General features: G+C 35.7%; 1 protein-coding gene across 1 annotated transcript in view; it reads right to left on the bottom strand.

Annotated features, from left to right (window-relative positions):
- The window catches only part of EYS (eyes shut homolog), a 722,813-nt gene that overhangs the window by 109,282 nt on the left and 586,309 nt on the right, over positions 1-27,222 (bottom strand). Inside the window, exon 39 of the mRNA XM_063389422.1 lies at positions 2,572-2,680. Coding sequence (XP_063245492.1) covers positions 2,572-2,680 — 109 coding nt within the window. The remainder of the gene's footprint in view (positions 1-2,571; positions 2,681-27,222) is intronic.

Consider the following 27,222-nt stretch of genomic DNA (forward strand, 5'->3'; position numbering starts at 1 on the left):
TACATCCCATGAAACACAAATTGGAATTCCCAGCCTCAACCGCAGTGAACATGGTAAGTTTTTCACATAGATGCCCTCATACTATATAATGAGTTGTACATTCATGGCTGAAGTTTGCTGCAGGAACACAGGAGAAGCTGTAGACTTGAAGACATTTCCTTTAGGAAATCTGGAACCTATGAGACCCCAAGATAAAGGAAATACAGAAAAAAGATTTCAGGGTTTTTTATGAATGTTAGAAAACATTCTATACTGAAGCCCAAGGGGGAAAAATAAAGGAAATGTTCAAATTTTCAAAAGCCTGGAACACCCTTATAAAGGTGCAAAGAAACAACCACAACTTTTTCACACAGGGTCTGCCCAAATCATATTAGTGCTCACTATGGCAATTCCTCTGTTGCCCGACCTAGGATTCAAGCACTTAATCATAACAGACAAAGAATCTGTGACTCATTTAACATTCTGAATTCCACTCCTCAAGGTAATCCCTGACTTTCTGGAATTCTGACATGGGTCTTCATCATTCCTAAGTTCATTTGCTAAGTGCCTGCCAATTTTTAGGAATTGAAACAAAAAAATCATAGTTGTATCACACAGTGATGCATCTATTTGTTCAACACCATTAGTCCAGAAAGTGGGTGACACCTAGCCCATTCAAGGAACAAACCAATGGAATCAGAAATATGTCACAGCATATGCAAAACATGTGGGGCATTTTATAAGGAAGAGGCCCTTCATAGTCAGACACCTGTAAAGAAGTAGAAACAGGAGGAAAACATCCCATTGATTTATCTGGAATTCACACATCCATATGATTTTTGCTTTGCTGTTTCCAGTATTGCTTTTGTCAGTCCTAGAGCTATTTTGTGACAATTTCAAGTGAAATTGGGCAATACAATGAATGTGCATATTGCCAGATATTCTTCTACTTAGTGTCTTTCATTCCGAAGGCAAAATGAAAAACATCTACTTCTTTTAGAGCATGGATAAAATTTAACCAGATTTTTCATATCAAATGAATTCAAAGACATTGGCTCTGCACTTGTTGAATTCATTTCAGATCACTTGACTTTATCCCCTTTCAAACAAAACAATGACACACTGCAGTGATAGGCAAGATGTGTAAGCAGTGTTTGCAGACATTTTCTCTCTGCTTATGAATCTCTTTCAAGAGTTAGGCAAAGCATTGGACTGCATTATAAAGTGTCTGTGATTAAGAACAGCAGTTTTAACACTTCGCTTGCAACACAATCTCCTTTATTATTTGGTTTATTTTACAAAAGCAGTAACCTTGGGGGCAGATCCAGTGATCACAGAGCAACTTCAGTAGGCTTTGCTCAGCTTCTAGCATCACTGGATTTTATCATAATGTATTCAATGTTCAAGCTCATGTTACTACACCTTTCTATGAAATTTCTGAATTTAACTGACTTAACCAGAATGTATTTTAAGGAGACACAAAGAAACAATTCCTGTAAGTCTTGTTAATAACATAAAAGGCTTAATATAGCATTATATCAATAACTTATGTAATACTCATGCGTAGTTTTTCAAATACTAATTTGAAAATATCCTTCTTCACTTTGAGCCTGAGTGGTAAAAAGGATTTTATTGGGCAATAATAGGAAGACATTCATTAGTCCTCTTAGAGATAAGAAATTTTTTTCTTTCTTTGATTGTGTACATTGTAAATAAAGTTTCTGGGATATTAGGAGCAGATCTGTAAAGTGTAATAGTTAATCATGAGAATTTGACATTCATACTACATACCATGCAAAGGAAAAAATTTTGTTACAAACCAGCAGTGCATACTGGGAGATGCATATTAATATTAACATCTCTACAGATAATTGGCCTTTCTTCTAGTGAACCAACTTATAAAGTAAGCTGTCAATCACAGTTCAAATTCTTGTCTAAAAACATTTTAAATTTTTCATGCAGAAATAATCTTGCGATGGGAGAATGCATAAAAAAGACAGGCAATAAAATGAGGACAAAGAATAACTGAAAAATTCAAGATTTGGGAAAGCTGGCCTCCTGTCCATTCAGAATGAGTATTCTGATACCAGTTTCAAAATGGAGACAGATATCTTTACAATACTATTCAGAAGCAAAGTTCTAGCAAAAATCCTGCCACCAGATTAAACCACCGATGATTCATAACTGTCCCCCACTAGACAGTGAGGCTTCCAACTAAAATGTAACTAGAATTACTGTGTAATAATATCTGATTTTTTTCTAATAACCCCTTGGCCTTAGGTAAATTATGTTGTTAATATACGTTTTTTTAAACTCTCATAGCATCCATGTCCTTTTATGGACTTTGTGCAGCAGGAGTAGAAGCTTCAGAGTAAAATAAACTAAGAAATTAATGGATATGTTGTGATTGCTCAAGGTAAAAAGACCTATTAGAAAGAAACTAAGCACATATAATGATATCTGAGGAGGAATTTCATTTCCTCCTTTAGAAGAAGTTAGAGTGTACCTATTCTCCTTTGAAAATGACTGTAGTGCATATGCTGATGAAATGTTCAATGCAAATAGCTGTTTTTTGATGTTTTTCAGACTCACCTGAGATACTTGACGTGAGAAAGAAAGTCTGTGCTGTACAGAAGGGTTTCCATCTGCAGCCACTTCAATCATGCAGTAACCTTCAGGACTGCCCACAGGCAACATGTAGCTGTAAGGAAACAGAACATCCCTTTGCTGTTTATACTGTTGGTCACGGACTATTCAAACCTCACACGGCAAAGTTAAGGTGAAAGAGATGTTCATACTTCCAGGAAGGATGAAAATATTTGGACAGTGCTAATTCCAGTTTCATGGCTATTTGAATTACCCAGGAGAAAAAAGATGTTTCATCTACTAATGTCCCTCTTCTGTTTGCCTTCTTACTATTCTTGACCAGTATTTTAAATATATGCAGAGAAAAGAAGGAAAAAATCTTTAAATATTTAAGTGGGTATTGATAGATTTTAAGTGCTAACTGTGGTTGACATACAGTCTGGTTAGTATAGAGGATTGTTGGAGAAGTGACATCAATGTTGAATGATGCTGAGCAGCCTGGGTTGAAATTTCCTTTTCCTGACCTACAGAGGGAACAGAAATGGAATAAGAAATGAAAGGCTTCATACCTCTGAGCAGAAAAACCGCACTGTGATGCAGTTATCGCTACTTGTAAAGTGTGTTAGTGCAAACTCTGGTATTGAGCCTCAGAGATAAAGAAGAATGTAAGGTTAAGGGAATTTGTGAAGTAAATTCCAGTGAATGTTCAATAAAACACTGATAATTCTTCAGTTTCTTTCTGTGATGAGAACTGATAAAATGTTATTAATATTATCAGCAACAAAAATTCAATTTAAAAAAAGGGTGGTTTTCAAACCACTGGTTTCATATTTGGAAAGGAAATTTAACAAAACATTATCACTGCAAATGCAGAATAGCTCAATAGTAGTGGAGAGATTCTTAAAAACTGACTTCTACTATTTCTGTAGAAATACCTTTCAATTTAATTTTCATGTGCTGTAAAAGAGAATGTGATTGGGAAGCATGTTAAGGTTTACTGACTACATGTACCCTGCACAGGAAACTCTGCTCAGCCAAGTCACCATAATTATGTTTCTGGGGTACTAACAACAACAATGTTACATTTTTAATGTAATTTTTCACAAATGTTACAACCAACATTAAAAATGTTTCTGAAAAAAATTAATGTCTTTATATGGATTGCCAAATTTTCCATTTCTTTTAGTTGAATAAATGATAAAGGACAATATTTGGAATTTCATAAATTGTTTTTGTTGGGACACATGAATTTTTATGTTAGGCCATACACATATGAAGGAGTTAAAATATTTTAAAGCCCATTAAAATCTGTACACTAGAAGCATACACTAGTAATCATAGAAATTAATTCAGCATTGGCAAGAACAAATTTACTCCTGGAGAAAACACACCAAGATGTACCATAGTCTCAAATGGTTCCTTTTTCTATATCACCACCTGGTTGGGTGTATGCAGCTGCCATGGCGTGATTTATTCCAGGTTATGCCTTGAGCTTTGTGTCTCTGCTACTGTGTCTAAAGCCTTACTATTTCATAATCCTGTCTGAAGATTCATTATGAAATTTAGAGTCTCAGTTTTCACCTCTGAAGTTGGTGGAAACATTGCATTGACATAAATGGATATAGTATTGGGCCCCTAATGAATATTTATAAATTCACTGCAGTGCAGTGACTTCTGAGTGAGCAGCACAAAACCAGTGCTGCTGAGTTTACTAACTCATAGCCAGTACATCCACACCAGCAGCTGATGCTCACATATTAATAAATCCCACCTTTCCAATGGTTATATCACTGCTGCTTCACCGCTAAATCAGTCAATACTAATTCATTGACTTTTCACTGTACTCCGATGCATGGGGCTGAAATGTGCTCAACTATTTCTCCCTTGTAAGTATGCAACACTTTTCGTATTTTTGAATCTTTCTTTAAAAGTCTGAGATATTTGAATGGCATTTTCTATTATCACCTTCTGAAATGGGATCCTGACCCCTAGACTATTCAAATGAGTTTGAAAAATGTTCATTTTTATTTCTAATTTTAGGTTAAAAAGAGTCACGTTTTTAAGGTATTTTGAACTACATTCTTTCTTGAAAAGTCTAAAGTTAGCATAATATTTTGATTTCAAATATAGGGAGCCAGAAGCAGTGTCTGCTGTTTTGAAGACCATCAGATTTGCACAATTTCATTACAAATTATGAATTCAGCAAACAGAAGTTTCTCCTTAATAAACAATGAGTATATTGACAGATAGTCAGTGATCTCCTTTTTATTGAAATAAGGACAATTTTGGAGAAAATACTTCCATTACTGTGTTTTCCAACCAATTCTTGAAATGTAAAATATTCTTTGAATTTATTATTCCTACTCATATTTCAGCTGCTGGGAATTATCTCAGTAAATCAGAGTGTAGAAAAATAACATTCTTAGATAATACAAAATCAGCTCATTTAAGATTCTCTCTTGGGGGAAATAAACTCATAGCCTTTCCTTGATGCTTTCTACTCTGAGTGGATACTGTAAGTAGAGACCTAACATACTCACAGTAAAGCCTACCCTCTGCCCTTGCCTGGTCCCTGCTTTTCAGAAAGATTTCTGGAGGCTTCATGTTTCTTTTTCTAAATAATCTCTTATGTCACATATTACAATGGTCCAGCCCACAAAGAACAAAATTTTAGGTGAAGTGACAAAATTAATTACGAAGAATGCTCCTCATCTAATGAAAAAGAAAAAACAAACCAAAAATGATGAGGTCTGTGTCAGTGTGACCATCTTCCAGCAATTAGCCATCCATTCGTCATTGTAAACTTCCATTGCAAATGCCTGGTGTACACACATTCTCACTGTTTTGTACACGTAATTTCTATTGTTTTGATCGTTTACTAGAGGAAAAAAGTGGAAGATTAAACATAGATGCAACTAAAATAAGTCTTAAAGACTGCTTGATACAGACAAGTCCTTTCGCGATCTTTATTTAGACAAGTCAAAGTATCATAAATTTATTTAGATAATAACACAGTCATCCCTACTCAGGCACACCTGGTAATCCATTCTACCTTTAAATAAATATGTGAGGAAAAAAAAGAAAAAAGAAAATCCAAATAAAGCGCCTCAGTATGCATAAACAATAGCTTGTTATACAGTGATTTTGATCATTATATGTTAACTTCACAAAGGATATGAAGGTGTTTTACTTTTTTTTTTTTTTTTTAATGTGCAGCAATGAAATCTCAAAGAGCAGAATAGATTTTCTTGATATCAGCCAATAGATTAGTGACTGAGTCACAAGAATAAAACCACAGGCTACAAGCAGAAACCCATTGTCCTGTATTCTGGAGAGCATCTTAGGAATGCAGTACATGCTACCACTGTTTTCTTCAGCATTTGCTTCTTTCTCTGTAAAGATTTCCAGTGAATTAATACTTGAAATTTCTCTCTGTCTCATCATAGGATGGAAAAAACTGTCATTTAAAATGTGAATAAAAAGGATATTTTTCATGCTTACATTACCACAATATTAGGACTGTTTGAATTTGCTAGATTACTTAAATATGCCTAGAATAGCTTTTAGAAAGAGACGGAGCATGAAAAATTGCAGTCCAAAAGACAGATTTCTTAGAAAATTATAAACATATGAAAAATGGCAATTAAACCATAAATACTGTCTCAGTCATTATTATAGCATTTAAACCTAGAAAGTGCTACAACATGAACACATGCATAATATAATCGTATTCGTTTCTTAAAACAAAGATGGAAAAAAGAAGGGACTTGAAATATTCTGCCACAGAAATTACCTGAACTAAAATACCATTCATGTTGTTCTATAACCAGGTTAAAGTTTTCTTATAATCTGTGTTTAAATCTTAATCTTGCAATTGAATAAATGCAATTGTATTATTTCACGCACCTCACAGAAGATTGAAATCCATTATCCTCATTAGCAAAGAGAAAATGAAACTGATGATTTATTCTCTTGACATTTTTTCTTTATTTTTCTAATTAACCTCATATTATGAGATACTGACCTCACATTAAGAACACCTGAGATGAAAGTGGCTAATCATTGACATCTTTAAGTTTTGAAGTATTTTTAGTTCAGTGGTGCTTTTTCACTCGTTTGGATGCTGAAGGCATTTCAGTACATCTGCCTCGTATCTCAGTGGCATATTCCGGCTGCGTTTAAAGCCAGCACATTTTTCCCTCCAGAGACAGTGACAGGAGAGAATGCAATACAATTCCTATTGCAGGATAATTTTGTCAGGCACCAGAATTGTGATTCATGCACATCACACCCATAGTGATATAAAAAGGATTCACAGGGAAGTAAAGAATTGGGTGTGCAAGCAGTAGTTATAGGAAATGTGTACGTGTAGAGGACATATGGGCAAGGTTATGCACAGTAATCTAAAGAGATCTGGAGGCATGTGAAGCCCAACCTGTTCCTGGGGATGCTAAAATATAGGCCTGATGAATTCAAATATTTATTTCCATAAATTTGAAATGAGATGTTCAGCCTTCTTATTTGCTCTTGGCTTAGAATATCATGATTTTTTTCATAGTTGCTGTGGATTTTATATAAAGTTAAGAAAAAGAATTAGAAAGGATTTACTATTTTTTTACAAAAGACTCATGGACCTCAACAGGTGTAAAACAGTAATTATATACTGTGTCATTAGCACCTGCATGTTGATTAATTATGTGCATGAACACTGGATTCCTAACAAAGTGCAATGTGTACCTCACACACTCATGACACAGTCGTGGATATTGGGTATTGGATTACTTTAGGTCTGGAACTGATAGTCAAAGAACCCCTCTTAAGCTAGCTAAGATTGGGGCACCTCTAAATCAAATGCTACCTGATATTATCTTGCTCAAGTAAATGTTTTAGCTTAAATTATCATAGACTACCTCTCCAGCTGGAAATAAAATCATACTTTTTTTTTTTTTTCCTTTCAAGCTAGTCACCAGGTGGCACTAGAGGAGCACAGTAGAAGGCATGAATTCAAAATCCCTACTAATGTCTCTTCTAATAATTGGAGAGACTGACTTAAGCTCTAATTGATAGCATGATTGTTTCAGCTTCCCGTTATATCAAGGGAAACATAGTAAAGTATCTTACACTGATTTTCTATTTGACAATATGGATGAGATTAAGTCCAGAGACTGGAACTTCTAGAAGACTTTTGACTGCTTTCATGCATTACAACTAAGTAATGTAATCATGTAAAAATGGTGTATTCATGCTTATGTAAAACACTTAACAAAATTTAGTTTATAGCAATTATATTTTCTATATAATCCTGAAGGTGCAGCCATATTTCTAACAGATTAAGGAGAGGTATAACAAAATTAAAGTGTCATCTCAGCAGGTATAAATAACCCCAGGCATTATAAAGAGAACCTTTGTTTTTATCCAAGCTAAATAATCATGTAAAGACTGTTTCTGAACAAAGATCTCACACTGCTAGCAGACCAAGGTTTCTGGTCTTCTGAAAAATTATTAGAAACTATTACACCACTGTCCATTTTATAATGCCACTACTGGAGCATTACATTTAGAACTACTTGCTATTTTTCTCCCTACAATCTGAAAAATGCCAGCCCAGCTTAACAGTTCAACATAGGGAAAAAAAAATCCCCACAAAAATCCCTTTACTAAAAATGTATTGATATAAAAGACATAAAATAAGTGTCCTGCAAAACACTGACATAGTGGCTTCATTTACACCTTTGATTAACCAGAGCAGTTGTCAAGGGAACACCTAACCAACTGTCAAGTAATACAGGAGATTTTTCAAGAACAGTGATTTTACTTTTGACTGAGCATATTCAATTCACAAGCATGAAAATCTGTGTTGTGCCTTGCAGTTTTAATAATATCTTCATACTTTTCCAAAATTCTTGCACTCACTACCCTTTTGCCCCTTAAAAATATATTTCTAAAAATTCCATTGCTTTAAAAACCATACCTTTACTTCCCAAAAATTAATTTCTGCATACTTCTTCCATGGAAAATGGCTCTTTATCATCTTCTATTTCAGTAAGGTCAAATTTTGGTATTTCTTACTAACTTCAGTTGCAACCCTCAGAAGTGACAATTATAAAAATGAATGCTGCATTTTATGTCTGACATTTTATTTGAAATCAATGGAACATATTTCATAACCTCCAGCCATTGAACATCAATTCTCAGGTTTTCTAGTTGCTGTAAACTGACCAAATAGTAAAAGTGTACAGAGAGGGAAAGAGAAAAGGAGACCAAAGAGAAGAGTAGATAAAAATGGAAGATAAAAACTCCAAATTACTTTGACTCCTAAAGTGTCTTTCAGGAGTCCCTTGATGGCCCTCTCTTTAGGGAAAAATAAAATAAACCATAAAAAAGAGGTGTGTGAGCTTTGAGAATGCATTAGGGAATGATAAAGTCCCAGCTAACCCTGAATTTGTTTGAAATTTGCTGCTTCAGCTGTATGTACATAAATCATTGGGCCCTAATGGGACTCATCCCAGAGTACTGAAAGATGTGGCCAGTGTCTTCACAGGACCTCCCTTCATTATTTGTCAATGATCTTGGGAGTCTGGAGAAGTCCCAAATGACTGGAAAATCGGAAATATTGTTTCAGTCTTCAAGAAGGGAAAGAAGGAAGACCTTGTTAATTACAAGCCTGTCAGTCTCACTTCAGTGCCTGATAAAATATGGAGAAGCTTATTTTGGGAATTATTGTAAAGCATCTGAAAGACAATGCCCTGGCCACAGAAAATGGGTTCATGAGGGGAAAGTTTTGTTTAGCCAACTTAATCTTTTAGCACTAGGTCAGCCATCTAGCTCACCAAGAAAAGAGAGTAGATGTGGTGCATTTGGATTATAGCAAAGTTTTTTGTACTATTTCCCAGAGTATCCTCTTGGATAAAGTGTACAGAGCACAGAGAAGTCCATAACACACTGGCTGAGCAGCTGGCTCAGAGAGGTATTAAATGGGGTTGCATCAGGCTGGCAGCCAGTTGCCAGTGGGCTCCTCAGGGCTCGATTTTATGCCCAGTGTTTTTCAACACTTTTTAAAAGGTCTGGACACAGAAATTAAATGTACATTAAAGTGAACTTGCTGATGACACTAAACTAGGAGGAGCTGTGGACTACTTCAGGGGTAGAGAAGCCTTACATACAGATCTGGATAGACCAGAGAGCTGGGCAAGCACCAACCTTATGAAATTTAACAATTTAACAAGAGCCAGAGTCTTCACCTGGAATGGGTAATTATGGTTATACATAGTAACTGGGGGATGAGAGGCTGGAGAACCACTCTGTACAAGAGAAATCTGAGGATTTGAGCTCATGGTAAATTGAATACAAGCCCCTAGTGTACACTGGCAGCCAAAGGGGACAACTTGGAGTGCATTAGGCACAGCATCATGACCCTGCTGAGGGAAGTGATTGTCTCAGTCTACACTGTAGTGGAGCAGACCCATGTCAAGTACTGCTTGCAGTTTTGGAGGTGTCAGCAAAAAAAGGACATAAAGCTATTACAGTGTGCCCAAAGGAGACTGACTAAGATGGTGAAAGACGTTGACTGAAAGACTTAAAAGGAGTGTCTGAAGTCACTTGGTTTGTTCATCTCAGAGAACAAAAAGCTGAGGAGTGACCTCATTCTCAAGGGGAGCAGTGAAAGGAGAGATCCTGATCTCTCTCTGGTGATCAGCAATAGGATGTGAGAAAATGCAATGAGCTGAGCTGCATCAAGGGAAGTTCAGCTTGAACAGTAGGAAAAACTACTTCACTGACAGTGGTGAGTCACTGGAACAGGTTCCCCAGGAAAGTGGTCATAACATCAAAGTGTCAAGACAGTGTTCAAGGAACATCTGGATGAGGCTCTTAAGTGTGTGGTTTAATTTTGAGTAGTTTTGTAAGGAGCAGGGAGCTAGAATCAATACTCCTCAGGGAGGCCCTTCCAATTTGAGAAAGTTAAACAATATCTTTTCATCATAGAATCATAGATTGAAGTGGGTTGGAAGTTACCTCAAAGATCATCTACATCCAACCTCACTGCCATGGCACTTCCAGTAGACCAGATTGCTCAAAACCCCATTCAACCTGGCTTTGAACGCTTCTACAGATGGGACATCCATGAATTGTCTGGCCATCCTCTTCCAGTGCCTCACCATTCTCATAGTGAAGAATTTTTACCTAGTCTCTACCTGCTCTCTTTCAGTTTGAAGCCATTTCCCCTTGTCCTGTCACTACATGTGCTTAAAAAAAAGACCCTCTTTTCTGTTTTTGCTGTGAAGGTACTAGTAGAATTGAAGAAAATAAGGAAACAAATACCCTTTACCTTGCAAAATACTACCTACTTTGCACAGAAGATGCAATTTCTTTGCTTAATATTGGCATAGAATTTTTCCATACATTATACAGAACCTAAAAAAAATCCCAAACCCCAATGTTTTGTGTAAGCATATTAGTAGCTGAAAATGGTAATACCTACATTAGGTGAAACAGACACTGTTTGTTATTTTTAGGTTCTACTTAGCTTGGTTTATGCTTCATTTCCTCCAACTCTGCTAGTCCAACAGTCAAGTTTATGATCCTTTAGCAGACTGGCTAATGGAACACTTTCTAATGCGTATATTGTCAAGCATACTACAGGTAGCATACACCCAAGGATCATTTATTTCAATGGAATGCTTTTCTTCAGCATATATATTTTATGAAACATGACTTTAAAGATATGTGTTCCCAGACCGAATCTTTAAAGGAAAGTATAATTTCTGCGTTTAATCACGTCTTTGAAATTCCATTGACTTCATAGGGACTTCACTGGTGTAAACACAATACATCACTGTGCTGTGACAACCAGCTGATAGACTGTGACATCTCCATTTCACACAGGCAAGAATGGGAATAACACTAAGATACCGGAATAACTAGTGCTAACACTTAAGCAGAGTTTTGAAGTTACAACAAAATTGAATTTTTATCATGAAGATTATCATAGACATTATTGTTGTTTATGATCATGACAGTATTGGAAGAATAGATTGTTACAAAATTCATCCTTGCAGTACACACCAAGTCCTACAAAAGCCTTATGTTCTACTCTGGGTTTCAGGACAACAAGTTTGTACATAGAAGAATACAGAATATATATTGTACTTGCTTTTATGTCTGCTGGATCATAATGCCTTATAGTGTATTTTGTGGCCTTTTTTTGTCTGTTAGATGAATTCATTGAGATTTCACTGCTAATACGTTTGTATTTCTAAACCCAGTAATTCACCTTCAAGAGTGAATACAGTTGCTTTCTCCTGTTTCTGGCTGCATTGCCTCAGGTTCATGCACCAACTGGGTATTTGCTGCACCTGAACAAGGCTGTTTAATTTTCATTATGGCTAGCTTTACCTTCTCTTTGAGTCTGCATTATATCAAAGAGAAAGACTCCTACTCTTCTATTCTTTGCACTCCAGAGATGAACACACCTTAGGGAAGGTGCCTGTGGTCTTTTGCACAGCTCATTTTTACCCTGTAATGTGGCTTGTCTAATTCACTGATTTTTAATACAGATGTAATTGCATTCAAGCAATTTTATTAAAAATTATATAATGTCAGAAAAGAAAGTTGGTCTTCCTCTTTCATTAAAAAGCCTCCAGCTAAAGCTTATGTAACAACTAATACATAATATGTAAGACATGAAAATTGGACTGTAATCTTCAGTGAAAGGATATCCTGGTGTGAAAAGAGTAAAACTCTTTTTATGAAGAGTCATTAGATAATAAGTTTGGGCCAGTTCTTCCTTTAAATGGAGCTGAAATGATTTCAGCAAAGAAAATGACAATGCTGACCTATTACCTCAAAAGTCATATGCCTTTCTCTCTGAGAAATGGGAAAAAATGTCTGGGAAAATTGCTGATACTAGGGAATTAATTTAGAAAAAAACAAAATAGTCATCAAGTGCAATGATGGAATATTACACTGATGAAAACTGGAAGAAGTTGGAAGACCTGCTAAATAATAAATTAAATTTGATTGCATGGAACATATGAACACTACCTTTAAAAGAGTACGCCAAAAAATACCAACTCAGAGGTCTTTTAGTCTCAAGTGAAACATGACTCTGACCACTGTCAAGCATTTCCTTCTCTTCAAGTACAAGATCACTTGAGGCAGAATGTTTTTGAACGCACTGAAAAGGACCCTTGGATTAAGTTTCTGTTTAAGAAAGCATTAATATCAGTAGAAGCAGAGTAAAACTCCTTATAAGAAATATTCAGTATTACCTCCTGGTGAGCAAATTAGCACTGTTGTAAGCCTGGCAAAATGTGAAAAGAGCTCTTGGTAAAGCTTCAAATTTCAAAACCTGTCTACATTGTTGCTTTGGTATCACATCTTAAAACTATTTTTATGCTATTTATCTACCTACCAGGTAACTGAATCTCATGCATATGAATAGATTGTGAAAATAAAGAGAAACAAGAGAACAAGACAAGAGTAAACAAACACATAAACAAGAGTTTATGTACATATAGAAGCAATGGTCTCATGTGAAGTGGCTACGAGATACAAAGTTTGAAGAAAATGTATGTAAACACTTATTGCTGACAACAGCCAATGTTTAAAAATTTTTCTTATGTGTGCACAACTTACGTATGCATAAGTTGTGCTTTTTAGAATGGTTAAACCAGAACAAAGAGAAGAATAAAGGAAAATACTATATCCAAACCACCATATTTTGAGGGGGTATTTTCCCCTCAAGACCTTAAGAAAAAAGTTGAAATCCAACAAATGCTGAGGATTCAATTATCCTAACACCTCACCAAGAAAATGCAACAGTAAAACATTGAAAAAGTGCTTCAAGAGAGACATAGTAGAGAGTCTTCATTTCATATCTCCCCCTGGGAAGGCTATCACTCTCAGCAGCAGAGGGACTCTTCTGGAGCTAGCAACAGCTTGGTATTGCACTAAAGCATAGGAATTAATGAATATGTTTAACCATTCCATTTATTGTCTTACATTAGTCTGATGTTATGAATGAAAATTAGGAAGACACTTGACACATGAATGAAGCTCTGTCAATGCAGGGCTGTACAGATAATTGCAATACTACAATGATCTCCTGTTGTAGATCTTTTCCTACCTACTACAGACAGAAGAAATACAATTATCAGTAACATATATTACTTCTATTAGGCAGTACTAATTAATTTTCTTTTGCATACTCGGATGGTCTAAAATGAACTGTTACCTCCCCTCTACGCAGCAAAACTGGGAGAAAAATAGGTTAAACAATGTGGTTAATGAGAAAGTGACTCTTCAGTCTGAACACCAAGAGAAGGAACAATTTATGTACTAGTACAGGAAATCCTGGGTAGACTGGAGAATAAAGACTTCTATTGCCAGCTAGTGCAAACCCTGAGGTTGTGGCTGGCATATTTTTTAATATTCAGGACCAAGAGACATCCTGCTGTATTTCAGTTTTACACATATAAGTATCAATTTTAAAAAACCCATATTTTGCTTTCAGACTCTTTAAGGCTCACGTCTTCTAATCCTTTTTATTCTTATGCCTTTGGACCTTGGAGTTACTGTCACATTTCTCTAATTATGATTTAGGCAAATTTCATGTGCCAGCTTCTCGTAGTGATATTCAAACAACCTGTTCTTGGTCCCTTCTGGTGACATCCTCAGGAGCACCCCAGTAGGAAAAAAGAATAAGCAGACAATTAATCTCTCTTATAATTCAGCAGCAACTGCTTGAACAACTGTATCCTCTACTCAGTTCTTCTATAATGGTCTATGAATGCCTAATTCAGTTGAATTACATTAAGATCAACTGAAAATATGGCAAGACAATGCGAGTCAAGGCTTACATAGGTAAAGGTAGCTTCTTAAAACAGGATATTTAATTCTCCACTATATTGCTTAAGAATTGAATATATAAACATGTTATTGTCAAAGAAAAGTTTATTATTTGTGACAAGAATTATCACTTACATATTATTTGTGTTAATCTTTACTTATGCTGTCACAAACAAAGGGCCACGGAGAACTGCAGATAAGGGTAATGCACCATTTGTAACCCAGATAAAACTGGAAATTAATAACTGATCTTTCTTATGAAGAACAGTAACACCAGTTAAGAGAGTTATTTCTGCACCTCCAATCCTCACCAACCTTGTGTCTCTCCATTTGACATCATCAGTAAGAAAGAAGGTAAAGCCTTGTCATCATAATCCCTTCAGGCCCTCTTCAGTACAGGTAAGAATAACTGATTTTTGGAGAAATGGGAGGCATCGTTGCCAAAAGTGCTGGACATGTTACAAATCTACTTTCACAAAGCATGAACAACTCACCTAAAGTCAATAATACGAGGCAGAAACATTAACTAACACTCCCACATACCAGACTTAAGATTTATTGATTTGTGAAGGCTAATGGCCACACAATGTAACCAGTTCGTTGCATTTTTTTAAAAAAAAATAGATACTAATTGCTTTGAACACACAAATGAGCAGAACAGAGCAGATTTCTGATTTCAGAATACATGGATATATACAGGATTGCACTGAACTTGAAGTTTACTGCTGTCATCCAAACTGATTAAAGTTCTCTACTCATCTTTATCTGGATCAGACTCATTAAATGTTTTGTTACAGTCTGCTTTTGATAACACATGTGCTGTGTTTTCCCCCATCAGAATGAATGTATGAGCTTCAGAACTGCTCCGTCAAAGAAATCAGGAGTCTCACAATAATTTTAAGTGTATTTTGTACTTGAACCTATCTAAATCAAAGCATCCAACATGAACAGATAAGAACATTTTGCTAAGCTATAACCATTTTTAAAGAAAAAAGAGACTGCTTTATGATGGTACGTTTATACAGATTTTAGCTGCAATCTTTAACATAGATATGTTTAAGAAGATACAGGATTATGATGCTTATTGCCTATTTGAATGTCAAAAGGAAAAATAAAGGTTATAATGTCATCTGGATGGCCTTCAGCAGAAACTACCTAAATAGCCAGATGTATATTTCCTAATGTATTACAAATATTTCTCCTATTTCTTTGTTCTCTTTGTTTAGTGATATATTTGAGCTAAAATGTATTACTTGGAAAATAAACACTGCACAAGTTTCATGAATATTAACTACAAAAATGAAAATCAATATAATACATTTCGTTTGTATGTGTAAATGTGTATTCACAGGGCATCTTTTAGGAAATTTTTTTTTGTTTTTTAAACAAGATAGATTACTTTCATCAGATGGTGGAAACAAAAAGTATGAGGTACTCACAGAAAGAAAAGCAATCTTGTGTGATGTAAAATGTGCCACATTTCTTCAGGGATAGTCAAAATCTTACATAGGCCTTTTAACAAGGTTAAATTTTATGGATGCAAGTCATTAAGGAAATATTGGAAGTGTAAACAAGCACCACAATGCCTGTTGCTGTGTATGTAAGATCTGGGTTTGCTTACAGATGAGGCTCTTTATTTCTTGATTTTGATGTCCAATTTGCCACTTATCTATTATAAATGCAAATACGCACATATTGAATTTGAAAATATTAGAAATTATTTCACTACAAAACTACCCTGTGATTAACTATTTCATTTCAGAGAAATGCTTGGTGTTATAACCATGTAGATACTTTAGGTCAAGATTCAAGCACTGAAAAATGTATCAAATTATGAGAACATTTCTAACTGACAAAAATTAACGTCAGGTTAAGCTGTCTCTAATTAGCAATAAATTAAATCATGCACAACTGGGGTTACCAGTTATATTCTCTTTATTATAGAGTAAGCCCTAATGAAAAGCATTTTAAATCAGTATTTGCAGAGTGGGAATGCCTGCAGACTGGGAGAGTTATTGTCCATGATCCTGTAAGGTAGGGAACTCGATAGTGTGTGATCCAGGCCTGTCCCATACCCTGTCCTGCTCCCTACCCCCTCATACTTCATGTTGCAACTCATCACCTCAGAGTGTCTGGCAGCCTCTGCAGTCAACAGTACAAGCAAACAAATTGCCCAAATGGCCTGAATGAGCCTGAGGGACAGACAATTTTTAGGTACTCTAACACTTAAGTGTCCTAACAGGGTGTGAAGAGCAGACACTCTTCTATTATGGCCCACCATAAGCCAAAGTATGGACTGATTTTACATTTCACACGGAATCACTGAATGGGCTGGGTAGAAGGGGCCACTGAAGGTCATCTGTTCCAGCCTCCCTGCAGAAGCAGGGTCCCCTAGAACAAATTTCTTGTGTTTGCATCTGGATAGTTTTTGAGTATCTCCACAGAAGGAGACAATGCCCACAGTCTCCCCGGGCACTCTGTTCCAGTGCTCAGTGACTTTCACAGCAAGGAAGCTCTTCCCCATGTCCGGTGGAACTTCCCATGTTCCATGTTCTGGCCATTGCCCCTGGGATATCTTCTTTATGTTTGTATCCATGATTACAGCTGGCCTTAAACAGCATTCCCTTACCAAAGGTAATTTTATGGGGTTGATTTGTTTGTTTTTTACTGCAATAGATTAAAGGATATTGGACTCTAGAAAAATGGATGGTAACAGGATCACATCACGCATGTCTTTTAGTTCAGGGAATTCAATACCGACCAGCAGTTGAGTTCCATCAAATAGGTTGTAAAACAAGAAGTTCTGCTTGAGAATGAAATAAAATGAAAAGAGTCTTTCATTTCAAGTCACTTGTTCAAGCTTCAAACACCAAAGTACCAAGAACAAACCAAGCTTATTTAAAAATGATCAAACTAAATATATCAACATATCCCAGCCTATATATCAGATACTTGCAAGGCTTGGAGAAGAAAGCTGTCCTTCAAATTTAAATAGAAAAGGAAAAATGGAATAATTTAAGATATTTGTGTATAGCAAAAACATCTCTAATGTGGTCAGAAGAGCATTCATGGGCATATACTTCAGACATGCCTCTGAGGCAAACCCTAAGAGGTCATGCTGGAAGATTATTTCCTCTGAAGGACCCAGTGAAAAACTTCTTTATTTCTCTGACTCACACTGAGCACTAAGGGATCCCATGGGTACTGACTGCCAGATAGACAGTGCTGACCAAAAAAATTTTCTACCCACTTAGCTGATCTGGATCTAACAGAGGAGACTTGAAAGGAATGTTCTATCGGAATGGCAGTGTATTTTAGGAAACAGATTTACCTATCTAACATAAATTCATTTTAGAAATTATTTTAGTCTTCATCTATGCATCTCAGAACTTTGTGATTAACAATGAATTTTACAATAAAAAGATCTCTGTAAATCTTGTATCAAGGAAAAAAGCTGATGGAGATGAACAGACTTGCCCAAGATGTTGTCTGAAGAATGCCAAATACATCAGGTAATGAGTGAAAGTTCTGTGATTGTTGTGCTTTTATTGATCTTATGTGAAGTTACTAGAAATTAAGATGAATTAATCTAAACAGAAATTGCTTTTAAAGAACATACCCACTGCACTTATTAAATTGCAGCAGTCAAATATTTGCCTGTTTTCAGTCAATATTAAGTGCTTTGCTTAATGATTAACCTGGAAAATCTTGCCTGCTATGCATCTGCCTCTCATTTGTGTGCCAGAGGAAGGGAGCTGGCAGGAAGATAGGGTGAGCAGGATTAGGTCAGTTAATTCTACTGCTGTTTTCATTAAACAACTATTTTTCACTTTTTCAAATTTAAAAAAAAAACAACAAACCAAAACAAAACAAATCACCCCCAAAAAACCCACCAAAAAACAACCAAACCAAAAAAACCCCAACCAAACCAAACAAGCAAACAAACCAAAACCCCAAATGAAATAGGCTACTGTTTGGTCAGGAAGGAAAAAAAATCCCATACACCTGTGCCTGACATATAAAAGGCAGGACACCTGCTGATGATTCAACTATAATATGGACTGCACATAATTAGATAAACAAAATAAATTGTGTGGGAAACCAGTTATGGAAAATCTACTTCACAAGTATTTATTTTTTTCTTTTCCCTGTCTTCCTTTTATCATTCTTTCTTATTCAGAAAGGGCCAAGGGAGCAAAGGAAGTTCTGTGTTTGTCTTCTATTGTCACTGCTGAATATTGATGCAAGTTTGGGCAAGCAGGGAAGAAACAGCCCTTATTTGGCTTGAATCAGATACAAACTCTACACTGACATAAAAAGAGAGCATGATTATTTCTGTAGGGAAAACTGAAAAGGAAAGAGGAAAAAGCTCATTAAGCAAAGTTTTGAATTCTCATCTTTGATTAACCGAACATTTTGGAATCTACTCTCCATGATAATGATTGAAGGCACATTATTTTTGTAGCAGAAGTTCTTTAGAGCCCATAGAAAACCATCCTCAGATATCTGGGATTAAAATGAGCAGAGATACTCTCAGCTACTGACATGTAAAATATTTCAACAACTAACTCAATATGCAGTTTGGAAGAATAAATATCTGATTTTTTCTCTACTCTTTATTTAAAGGTATGCAATGAGATTTTAAAATAAGTACAGAATATGCATGTAAAGTTTTCCCAATTACTAGGCAATGTAATTTATTTCATTATCTGAAGATGCAGCAATACTGTGCTGTGAAAGTTGCAGGTCACAAAATGTTCATGTTTAGTTCAAGAACTTGTGTAAGGTGAGATGAGATAGATACTAGCTTCTTGCAGCTCATCTTGAATTTAAACTGAACAATTCTGTGATGCTTCATTTCCTACTCAATGTACCTGTAAATGTTTTGGCCCTTTGGTTGTCTGTACTCAGTACTCAACCTTTGGTGAACTTAACTGTCTTTCTGCTCATAACTGAGAAAAGTGGCAGCAGATTTTGAGTAGTTTAAAAAGAAATAGTACAAAAGGAAAAAAACACAAAATATCTTAGCAAGAATTGTAAGTGAGAGCAGAAAAGAAAATGTTCAGCATTTAATCACTACTATAGTACTACATGACCAAGAAGATAAAAGCTACCAAAAAAAACCCCTCACAATCTTGCTGCCAACCTTTCAGAAAACATGATCAGCTATAATAAAAATTGTAAGGACAAATCACTTAATTACTTTAAATCACAAAGCAATGATATGAAGTGAACTAATTATGACAGTGTTGGATACATTGAATAATGTTTGTCTTCTACATATTAACTCTTCAGAGTAAGAATAAGAGGACTTTCCAAGATCTAGGCCTCTTTTTGGATACAACTGCCATACTTTCTTGAGTGGTAAAATATTTCGTATTTAATCTACTTTTAATAAGTGACAGTTTTAGTCAATATGAAACTGCTGCTACCAAAAAAAATGGTGCCCAATTGAAGAAACTGTTTAGGGAGAGCAACCAATGACCTAATGTGACTAAAAACAAAATTACCAAATCCCCCAAAAGATAATTTTTAGTCAGATCAGCAGTATTTCTACAGCAATTCACAACTAATCAAACCAAGTTAATCAATCTTCTGTTTAATTGCCTGCTTAATAAGTCTGACTTCCAGAACAAAGAGGACTTTAATAAGAGATATTAATTCCAAAAGCTATAAGATGCTGACCAGCGTAAAAGTCACAAGAAAATAAAATATCACAGATGTATATTGTCTGAAAATACGTGAAATGTAATATATGCAATAATAGAGGGCCATTTGCTATTTAACATGAATGAATGTTCTTATATTGGAAGGTGTCACTTTTTAGTAGGATTTTAGGTGTAAAAAGGTAGGTGTTACTTTTGTTACATAGGATTACTTTTTAGCATTCTGAGACTATTTGCAATTTTTATTTGAGACAAAGAAAATGGTCATGCTGACAGCATTACTTTATTATTAAATAGAGAATTTCACAATTAATAAATATGGGGGTTTTGTTCTGGAAAAACAGAAAAAGAAAGAAACAAACAAAACACCACAAAATAAACTCCAAAACTTTCTGGCTAAAATCTGAAGGTTAAAGTGTTTAAAAGGAAATAGGTGAAATTATAGGGGCTTTAGAAAGCATTCATAGCCCTTGGAGTAGGGACTGAGTACTTAGCAAGACCATCAATACCCTCATCAAAACCCACATCACCCTCTGTGCATCACTGAATTAAATTCTAACACTGAAAAACATGTAACAAATCTGTTACATTTGACATAGGCTGCTGCTTAGATTATTGTCTGCATCAAGCAATCAACAAACTCCACTCACATGTTACCTTAAGCCTTTTTTTCCTCACATATCCCCACCCTAAATTTCCAGTAAAACTGCTTGTGTGCCTGCTTCTCCACATAAGAATTGAAGAAATGTCATTTAAAAAGTGGTAAGATAAAAGTTCCAGATTCACTGCCTCCATGAAATACATTAAGAAATCTTGAAAAACTACAGGGTTAAATATTTGACTGAAATAAATCCATTAAAAAAAAAAAAAAAAAAAAAAAAAAAAAAAAAAAAAAAAAAAAGCGCGCTTTGTGTTCTTCTTTTGAAAACAAGGTGAAATTCAGTCTTAATAAACAATGCCTTTGTCTTTTTCTGGTTGAGGATGAGTACTCTTCAACCAAGGAAAGAAATGGTCAGAACATACTTTGGCTTCTGGCAGGCACAGACTGGTGTTTAGTTTTGTGTTTTTCACAACATTTGCTGTTAAGCAAAACTTATACCTGCCCCAGAAGGCAGGCAAGCATAATCCTGTTATTTTCCAGATGGATGAACAAAAGAGGTTGCAGAAGATTGTTTCTGACAGTGTTGGGAACAAAACCCAGGGGCCAAACCACATGCCAGATTTACATAAAATGTATTCAAATCAAGAGAAAATGTATTTTCTGAAGGTGTTTTGAACGGTTGCTGAGTAATTTAGTAGCAACACAGCATGCTACGCTGTAGCTCTCACATTCACTACTTTCATTACTATTGGTCTGCTAGGTGCTGGCAGCTCTGACAAGACAATGTGAACCGCAGGGGGGATAAAACAATTTCTGTGACAACGAATAGATCCCTCGTTCCTGGTGTTCTCACTAAAACCCCTCGGTGCAGAAGGAACTCACATCCACCGCCGCTGCAAACAGCAGAGCAGTGCTGCAAATTGCATTGAAGCTGCAGAAGGAAAACCTCAGAGACACGTATCCCAAGGCACAGATGTGAACTGGTGCCATAAAAACACCATTTCCCCAAACAGGGAAATGTACAGTAAACATGTGATACTGCACTGGAGCAAAGCCTCCAGAAAAGGCTGTCCACAACAAGAAGAATAATTTTTTTGATGTGCTTCACACCTCCAACAGTTACATGTCTATTTAATACTGTTCATTTGAAGTGCAAGCTCAAAAGCAGATTTGGCATTATATAACGTTTTGCAATTTTATAGCAAAGCACAGGGTTTCCATAGACACAGAGAACCTGTTTGCAAACTGTTGAAAGAGTTACTTTGCCTGGAAATACTCTCTAATGCAGCAAACACTTTTCACAGCTCTGGAAAGGCCACGGCACCAGCAGTGTGAGACAATAATTATTTTTCTATGTTCAGTGCATGCTCACACTTACCATATGACTACAAGAACTCTCCAATATACTCATATTTACATTGTGCTGAACAACAGAATACAGCCTCATCCAACACAAGACAGCACTACTTATAATTTAAATAAACATAGGAGGTCACAAAATTTTCCCCACACAGCTACACTTGGAAGGACTGCAGGAAAATCATGTTCAGTATCACTTCCCTGCTCCTTTTGCAGTGAGTTGACCTCAATCAGCTGCCAGCTGCCCGCCCAGCTGCTCTGTCTCCCCTCCCTCTCAACATGACAGGAAGTGTGGGCAAGCACGATGACAAAACTCCTGGGCCAAGATAAAGACAGGGAGATCACTTACCAGTTATCATCACAGGACTGGGATGGGAAAAATTATTTAATTTATTGGCCATTAAATAGATTTGGATGGTAAGAAGCAAAGAGAATTATTAACCCCCTGCTCCCAACCACCTTTTTTCCAGGCTCAACTTTGCTCCATTCCCAACTTCTCTATCTCCCCCACACAAACAGTGCAGAAGGAGGATGGGGAATATGGCTCAGTCTATAATAGCTCCTCTCTGCTGCTCCTTGCCTCTCACACCTTCCCTTTTGTACAGTGTGGGATCTCCGTGGGTCACAGTTGTTTCATGAAATACCCACAGGCTGCAGCCCCCACTGCCCTTGGCTGGGCACTCACACTCTGTACAACTCCTTTCTATAACCTTAGTAGCACTTTGCTAAAATATTAGGTAATCAAATAATGGTCACAAAATGATAAAACTGGGTGAAGATGATCACAAATGTAACAGCAGCATCACTAACTCCATACAAAATAGATCAACAAAGCTACAGAGCATGGGGCAGGAGCCAAGTGGTACACAATGGTGAGCACGCAGAGAAGAAAGTTTCCCAGGCACTTCACAGTCTAAGAAAAAGCCAGGTTAATGTGTGTTTCAAAGCAGAAGCTAATGATACTGACAATCAAAGTGGTAGAAGGATAAATAACTTCTCCCACCTGAATTAATTATATCAAAATATAAATTCCTCACAGAATCGATTCTTCAGTTAAAGGAAGAGAAATACCTTCCTTCCTATGATGTGTTCCACAAAGGAGTTTCTTGCAGACTCTCAGAAAAGTGGTGTAGATGTTTAGAGTTGACATCTCTCTCTTTTTTCCTCTCTCTCTTTCACAACTATCAAAGAGGACTATTTAACAAATGTATGTGTGGATTTCAGTGAATATTCTCTTTAATCAAATGACTCAATTTGCAGCACAAGTTTTCTTACTGCTGGTATGCAGAACTAGACCTAAACTGGCTAGTCTTTAAACAAACAGCTATCTGATGTTCTGTTTTGTTCTTTCTTCTCTGGATATGTGAAAACTATATATTAAGCATCTGCCTGAAATTTACTTAGAAAACAAGAATTTAGAAAAAAAATATTATAGCAATTAAAATTAAATAATAATCATCGCTGGTTCTTCTTTCCTTCAGCCCCCATGAAACAGGTTGTCTAATGAACTATATGGAACAAAGATTCCCAGTACACCTGAGCTCCTGTGAAATTTCTGGTCACAGAGATGGACAGAGTATAATACAAAATACAGATTATGCACCAGAAGCTCAATGTCACATTTTAAAATTCTTTGCCTCAGAACTTTTAGTCTTTTGAATATTTTTTTTAAGGTAGGTAAATACTACATCCACTGACATGTAGGAAAAAAGGAGTTATGCAAATTAACAAGCTAAGTTTAACCAAACTTTTTGGAATGTTGAAAATTTGCTGCTGAGTTAGGAGCTGGTCACCTAGACCAAGAAGAACTGCTCTCTTCTCAGCAAACAGGAGAAAATTCAGCTTAATCCCACAGCAGTCTGAACTGCACGACTTTGCTGCCTGTTTTGTTCGTGGAGTCCTGCCTTCTGACTCTGTGGTTGTTGGTGCTCATGAGACCAATCAAAGAGAGCCAAACTGGCTTGTTGAGAGATAGATATATTTTCTTGCCCTTCCCTCTACAACGGCTTTTCTGGACATTCACACAAAGGCTGGCTGATTACTGGCTTTTATTTTCTACTGATTTTCAGTACCTACAGAGCAAATAGCACTTCCTATTGCTCTCAGCTAAAGCAAACCTGAAGAGAATTGCCAATTGTTACAAGCACACTGAACCAATTTTATTTCTGTATTGATCTTTCACATAAAGAACAACAGGCTTGAGGAAGAGAATTAAAAAACTGCTTCTTCACAGTTTTATTTTCTTGTTTAGCTTTTCAGAAGCCTGAAATACAACATTTCTACGATCTCATTTAGGAAGAAGGCAACACGGCACCTTGATAAGATATTTGGCTCTATACTCTAATGCTATAGTTCCATGTGCTGTGCCAAACCAACAAAAGTAAAGAAAGTAAACTGTTGACTGAAAAGTCCTCTGTGTAAATCACTGGGTGACCAGATGATGAATTTTAGAGTTTTTTTATATACATTAGAAATAAAAAAAAAAGAAAATTGAAATGATAGAAATATTGAACAATGTATCAGACTATCCTGAATTTTATTATTTTATTATTCCTTCTGTAATCCAGTGACTCATTTTTCCTTCATGTCAGTGATATCTGCACTGTTTCATGCACAATGCCTGGTGTCCCTTCAGCAGTACAGAAATCTCTTCATATTAACATGTATGTGGAGGCACTGTTATTCCTTCCAAGCAGATCCGAAGGGCCGTGCATCCCACTTCCTCCCTGGAACAGTGGGAGTAGCCAAATATTTTGATATTCTTTGCTACTTCACCCAGCCTGACCCAGACACAAGGAAAATTGAATCCTATGAGATCACTGACAATGTAGAGAAACCGCAGTGAGTAAGCAATCACATCAACAGTACCTGAAATAGAATGTTTATTCAGCACATAGAAAAAGCAAGGCTATGCACCATTAAAGCAGTGTCTACTTTAGTACAGAAAGGGAGGGTTCTAAAGAACTTAGCAAACTTAGGAAATTTAGGTTAAATGCAGTTTAGAATTTCCATGATATAATAAAAAAATCTCTTACATATGCTTTATCTGCAACACTGCTGAAAGGCAAATAACATAATTTTCAAAGTAGATGTATCCAGCAAATGGAAATTGGGTTATACAGACTAGTAGAACTTTATTCTTCCTGTTTTTCCTGCAGAAACCCAGAGATTCTTTGAATTTGGAATTTTAAAATTATAGCACATAGCCAAATCTAAAAGTAAAATATAAAGAAATGTGCATTCATTATGTTTTATAATGCATACTTTAATTCTGGTGAATTCACAACTCACTGTCTTTAGAAAACCTGATAAATTATGGCATGTAGATTCAATAAAATCTCATTGAGAAACAACTGTTGTTAGCAGCATCACTCACTAAGAAAATAATAAATAATTACTGCAATTGTCAACAATACAGTGGAACTGTTCCTTTAATGTGATTAATAATCTTATAACTTCCTATGGAAAATGAAATTTTCTGGTTATTCTGGAAATTACACTAGTTATTACTTGGTCATGTTTGATAAGAGGGTCTGCCAAACAGGAAGGTTTTAGAATTTTCTGAATTATACAATACTTTAGTCATGCTTTTGAAAGTTATAGCATGAAAGTCTAACAGTCTATTCACATATACAATGACTGATATATTTGTACTATGCTTAACAATGAAATACTGAACATACATTGGATATTACCAGGTCATTGAACATTTGATCCTGTTTAAAGATGTTAAAATGGATATGACAAGATTTTTAAGCATTCCTCATTAATTCTTTTCATTTTATCACTTCTGTAGGAAAAAATACAAAGTAAATTTACTGTCTTGAACCACTTGATTCAAGTGGACTTCTTTAAAATCCACAACTGGAATCCATGAAATTCAGAGTAGGAGTATGATGGGTATTGCTGAAGTGTTTTACCCTAGGAAAAAATGGACATACCAAAAACACTGCTCCGAGCTGATAATATCCACCTTTGTTATTATTTTCAAGTGGTCATTTACATTAGAGAGGGAGAATGGTGAAAGAACAACAAAATATTTGGGCAGGAATGCACCTTAACCACAGGAAATATTGAAAAGACCCTTTCCATTCTACCACTAGCCTATATAGGCACTCTCAATGGGCAGTCAGTATATAAAATATAAAGTTGGCCTCATGTCAAAATGATCACTGACACGACAGAATTTGTTTCAGAACTATGAAGCTTTTTTGCTCACCATCATAAAACATTTTTTGTATTTCTTGAAATTTAGTGGAAAGTTAAATCTTCAAGTTTTGTGGTGAATGATTGATTATTCTGCATAGCTGTGAGCCAGTTATGCCTATCAGCATTTTTTTAGGATGAGTTAATTCATCCTAAAATGGTAAACACAATACAAAATAAAATATTGTGAAAGTTAGTGCATTTTTTGTATGTTGCTTGATTTTGATTTATTATGCTAAGCTGAACTCACTAATAAGTACAAATATCCTCTAGCAACATTAGTAATTGAAATGAAATAGGTTACACTCTTAAAACAGATAAGATGGCTAAAAACCTAACGTTTTTCCTGCAGGAAATGTAGTCATCTATAGCACCTCTTATTCTATAAATTAAAAATTTTAAATTCTGGTGGATGTCTTCAGGAATAGAGATTAAATGATGCTCTCTTATTTTTTTTTTCAGGACATTGAAGGAGAAACAGGAGTTTAGTATGTCAATTTCAAGTTAATGATTGGACCATTTTTTTAAGCTAAAGTCAGCATTTTCCCCCAGACATAATTTGATTTAACAGAATGCCTGATTTTAACAGAGTATTATTTAACAGAGTAACTTTAAATACATAAGATTACCAACAAAATTCAATTTTTCAAGTTCCATGTTGACCAGGAGATTGGAAGGTGTGCCATACTAACAGAACTTTCCAAATATTACTTTCCAGTATTATTTTCCATGATGCTAGAGATATTCACAAAATAGATTTCTTTTATCATTAAGACTTACAACAATAAAATCTTGAATTTTAAGTAGGCTTGTAGTTGCAGTAATTGTAACAGAAAAAAGCAGTTATCAATGGGATAAAAGACTGTGAGTAACAAAAAAAGAATATTTTGCAAACTAATTTTTCTATTTTTTCAGCATGTTCACCATTTAACACTGACCACTCAGGGAGGTAATCTAAAGACAAACTGTCAGTTTTTA

Source organism: Prinia subflava, chromosome 2, assembly GCF_021018805.1.
Source record: "Prinia subflava isolate CZ2003 ecotype Zambia chromosome 2, Cam_Psub_1.2, whole genome shotgun sequence".
Lineage (NCBI taxonomy): Eukaryota > Metazoa > Chordata > Aves > Passeriformes > Cisticolidae > Prinia > Prinia subflava.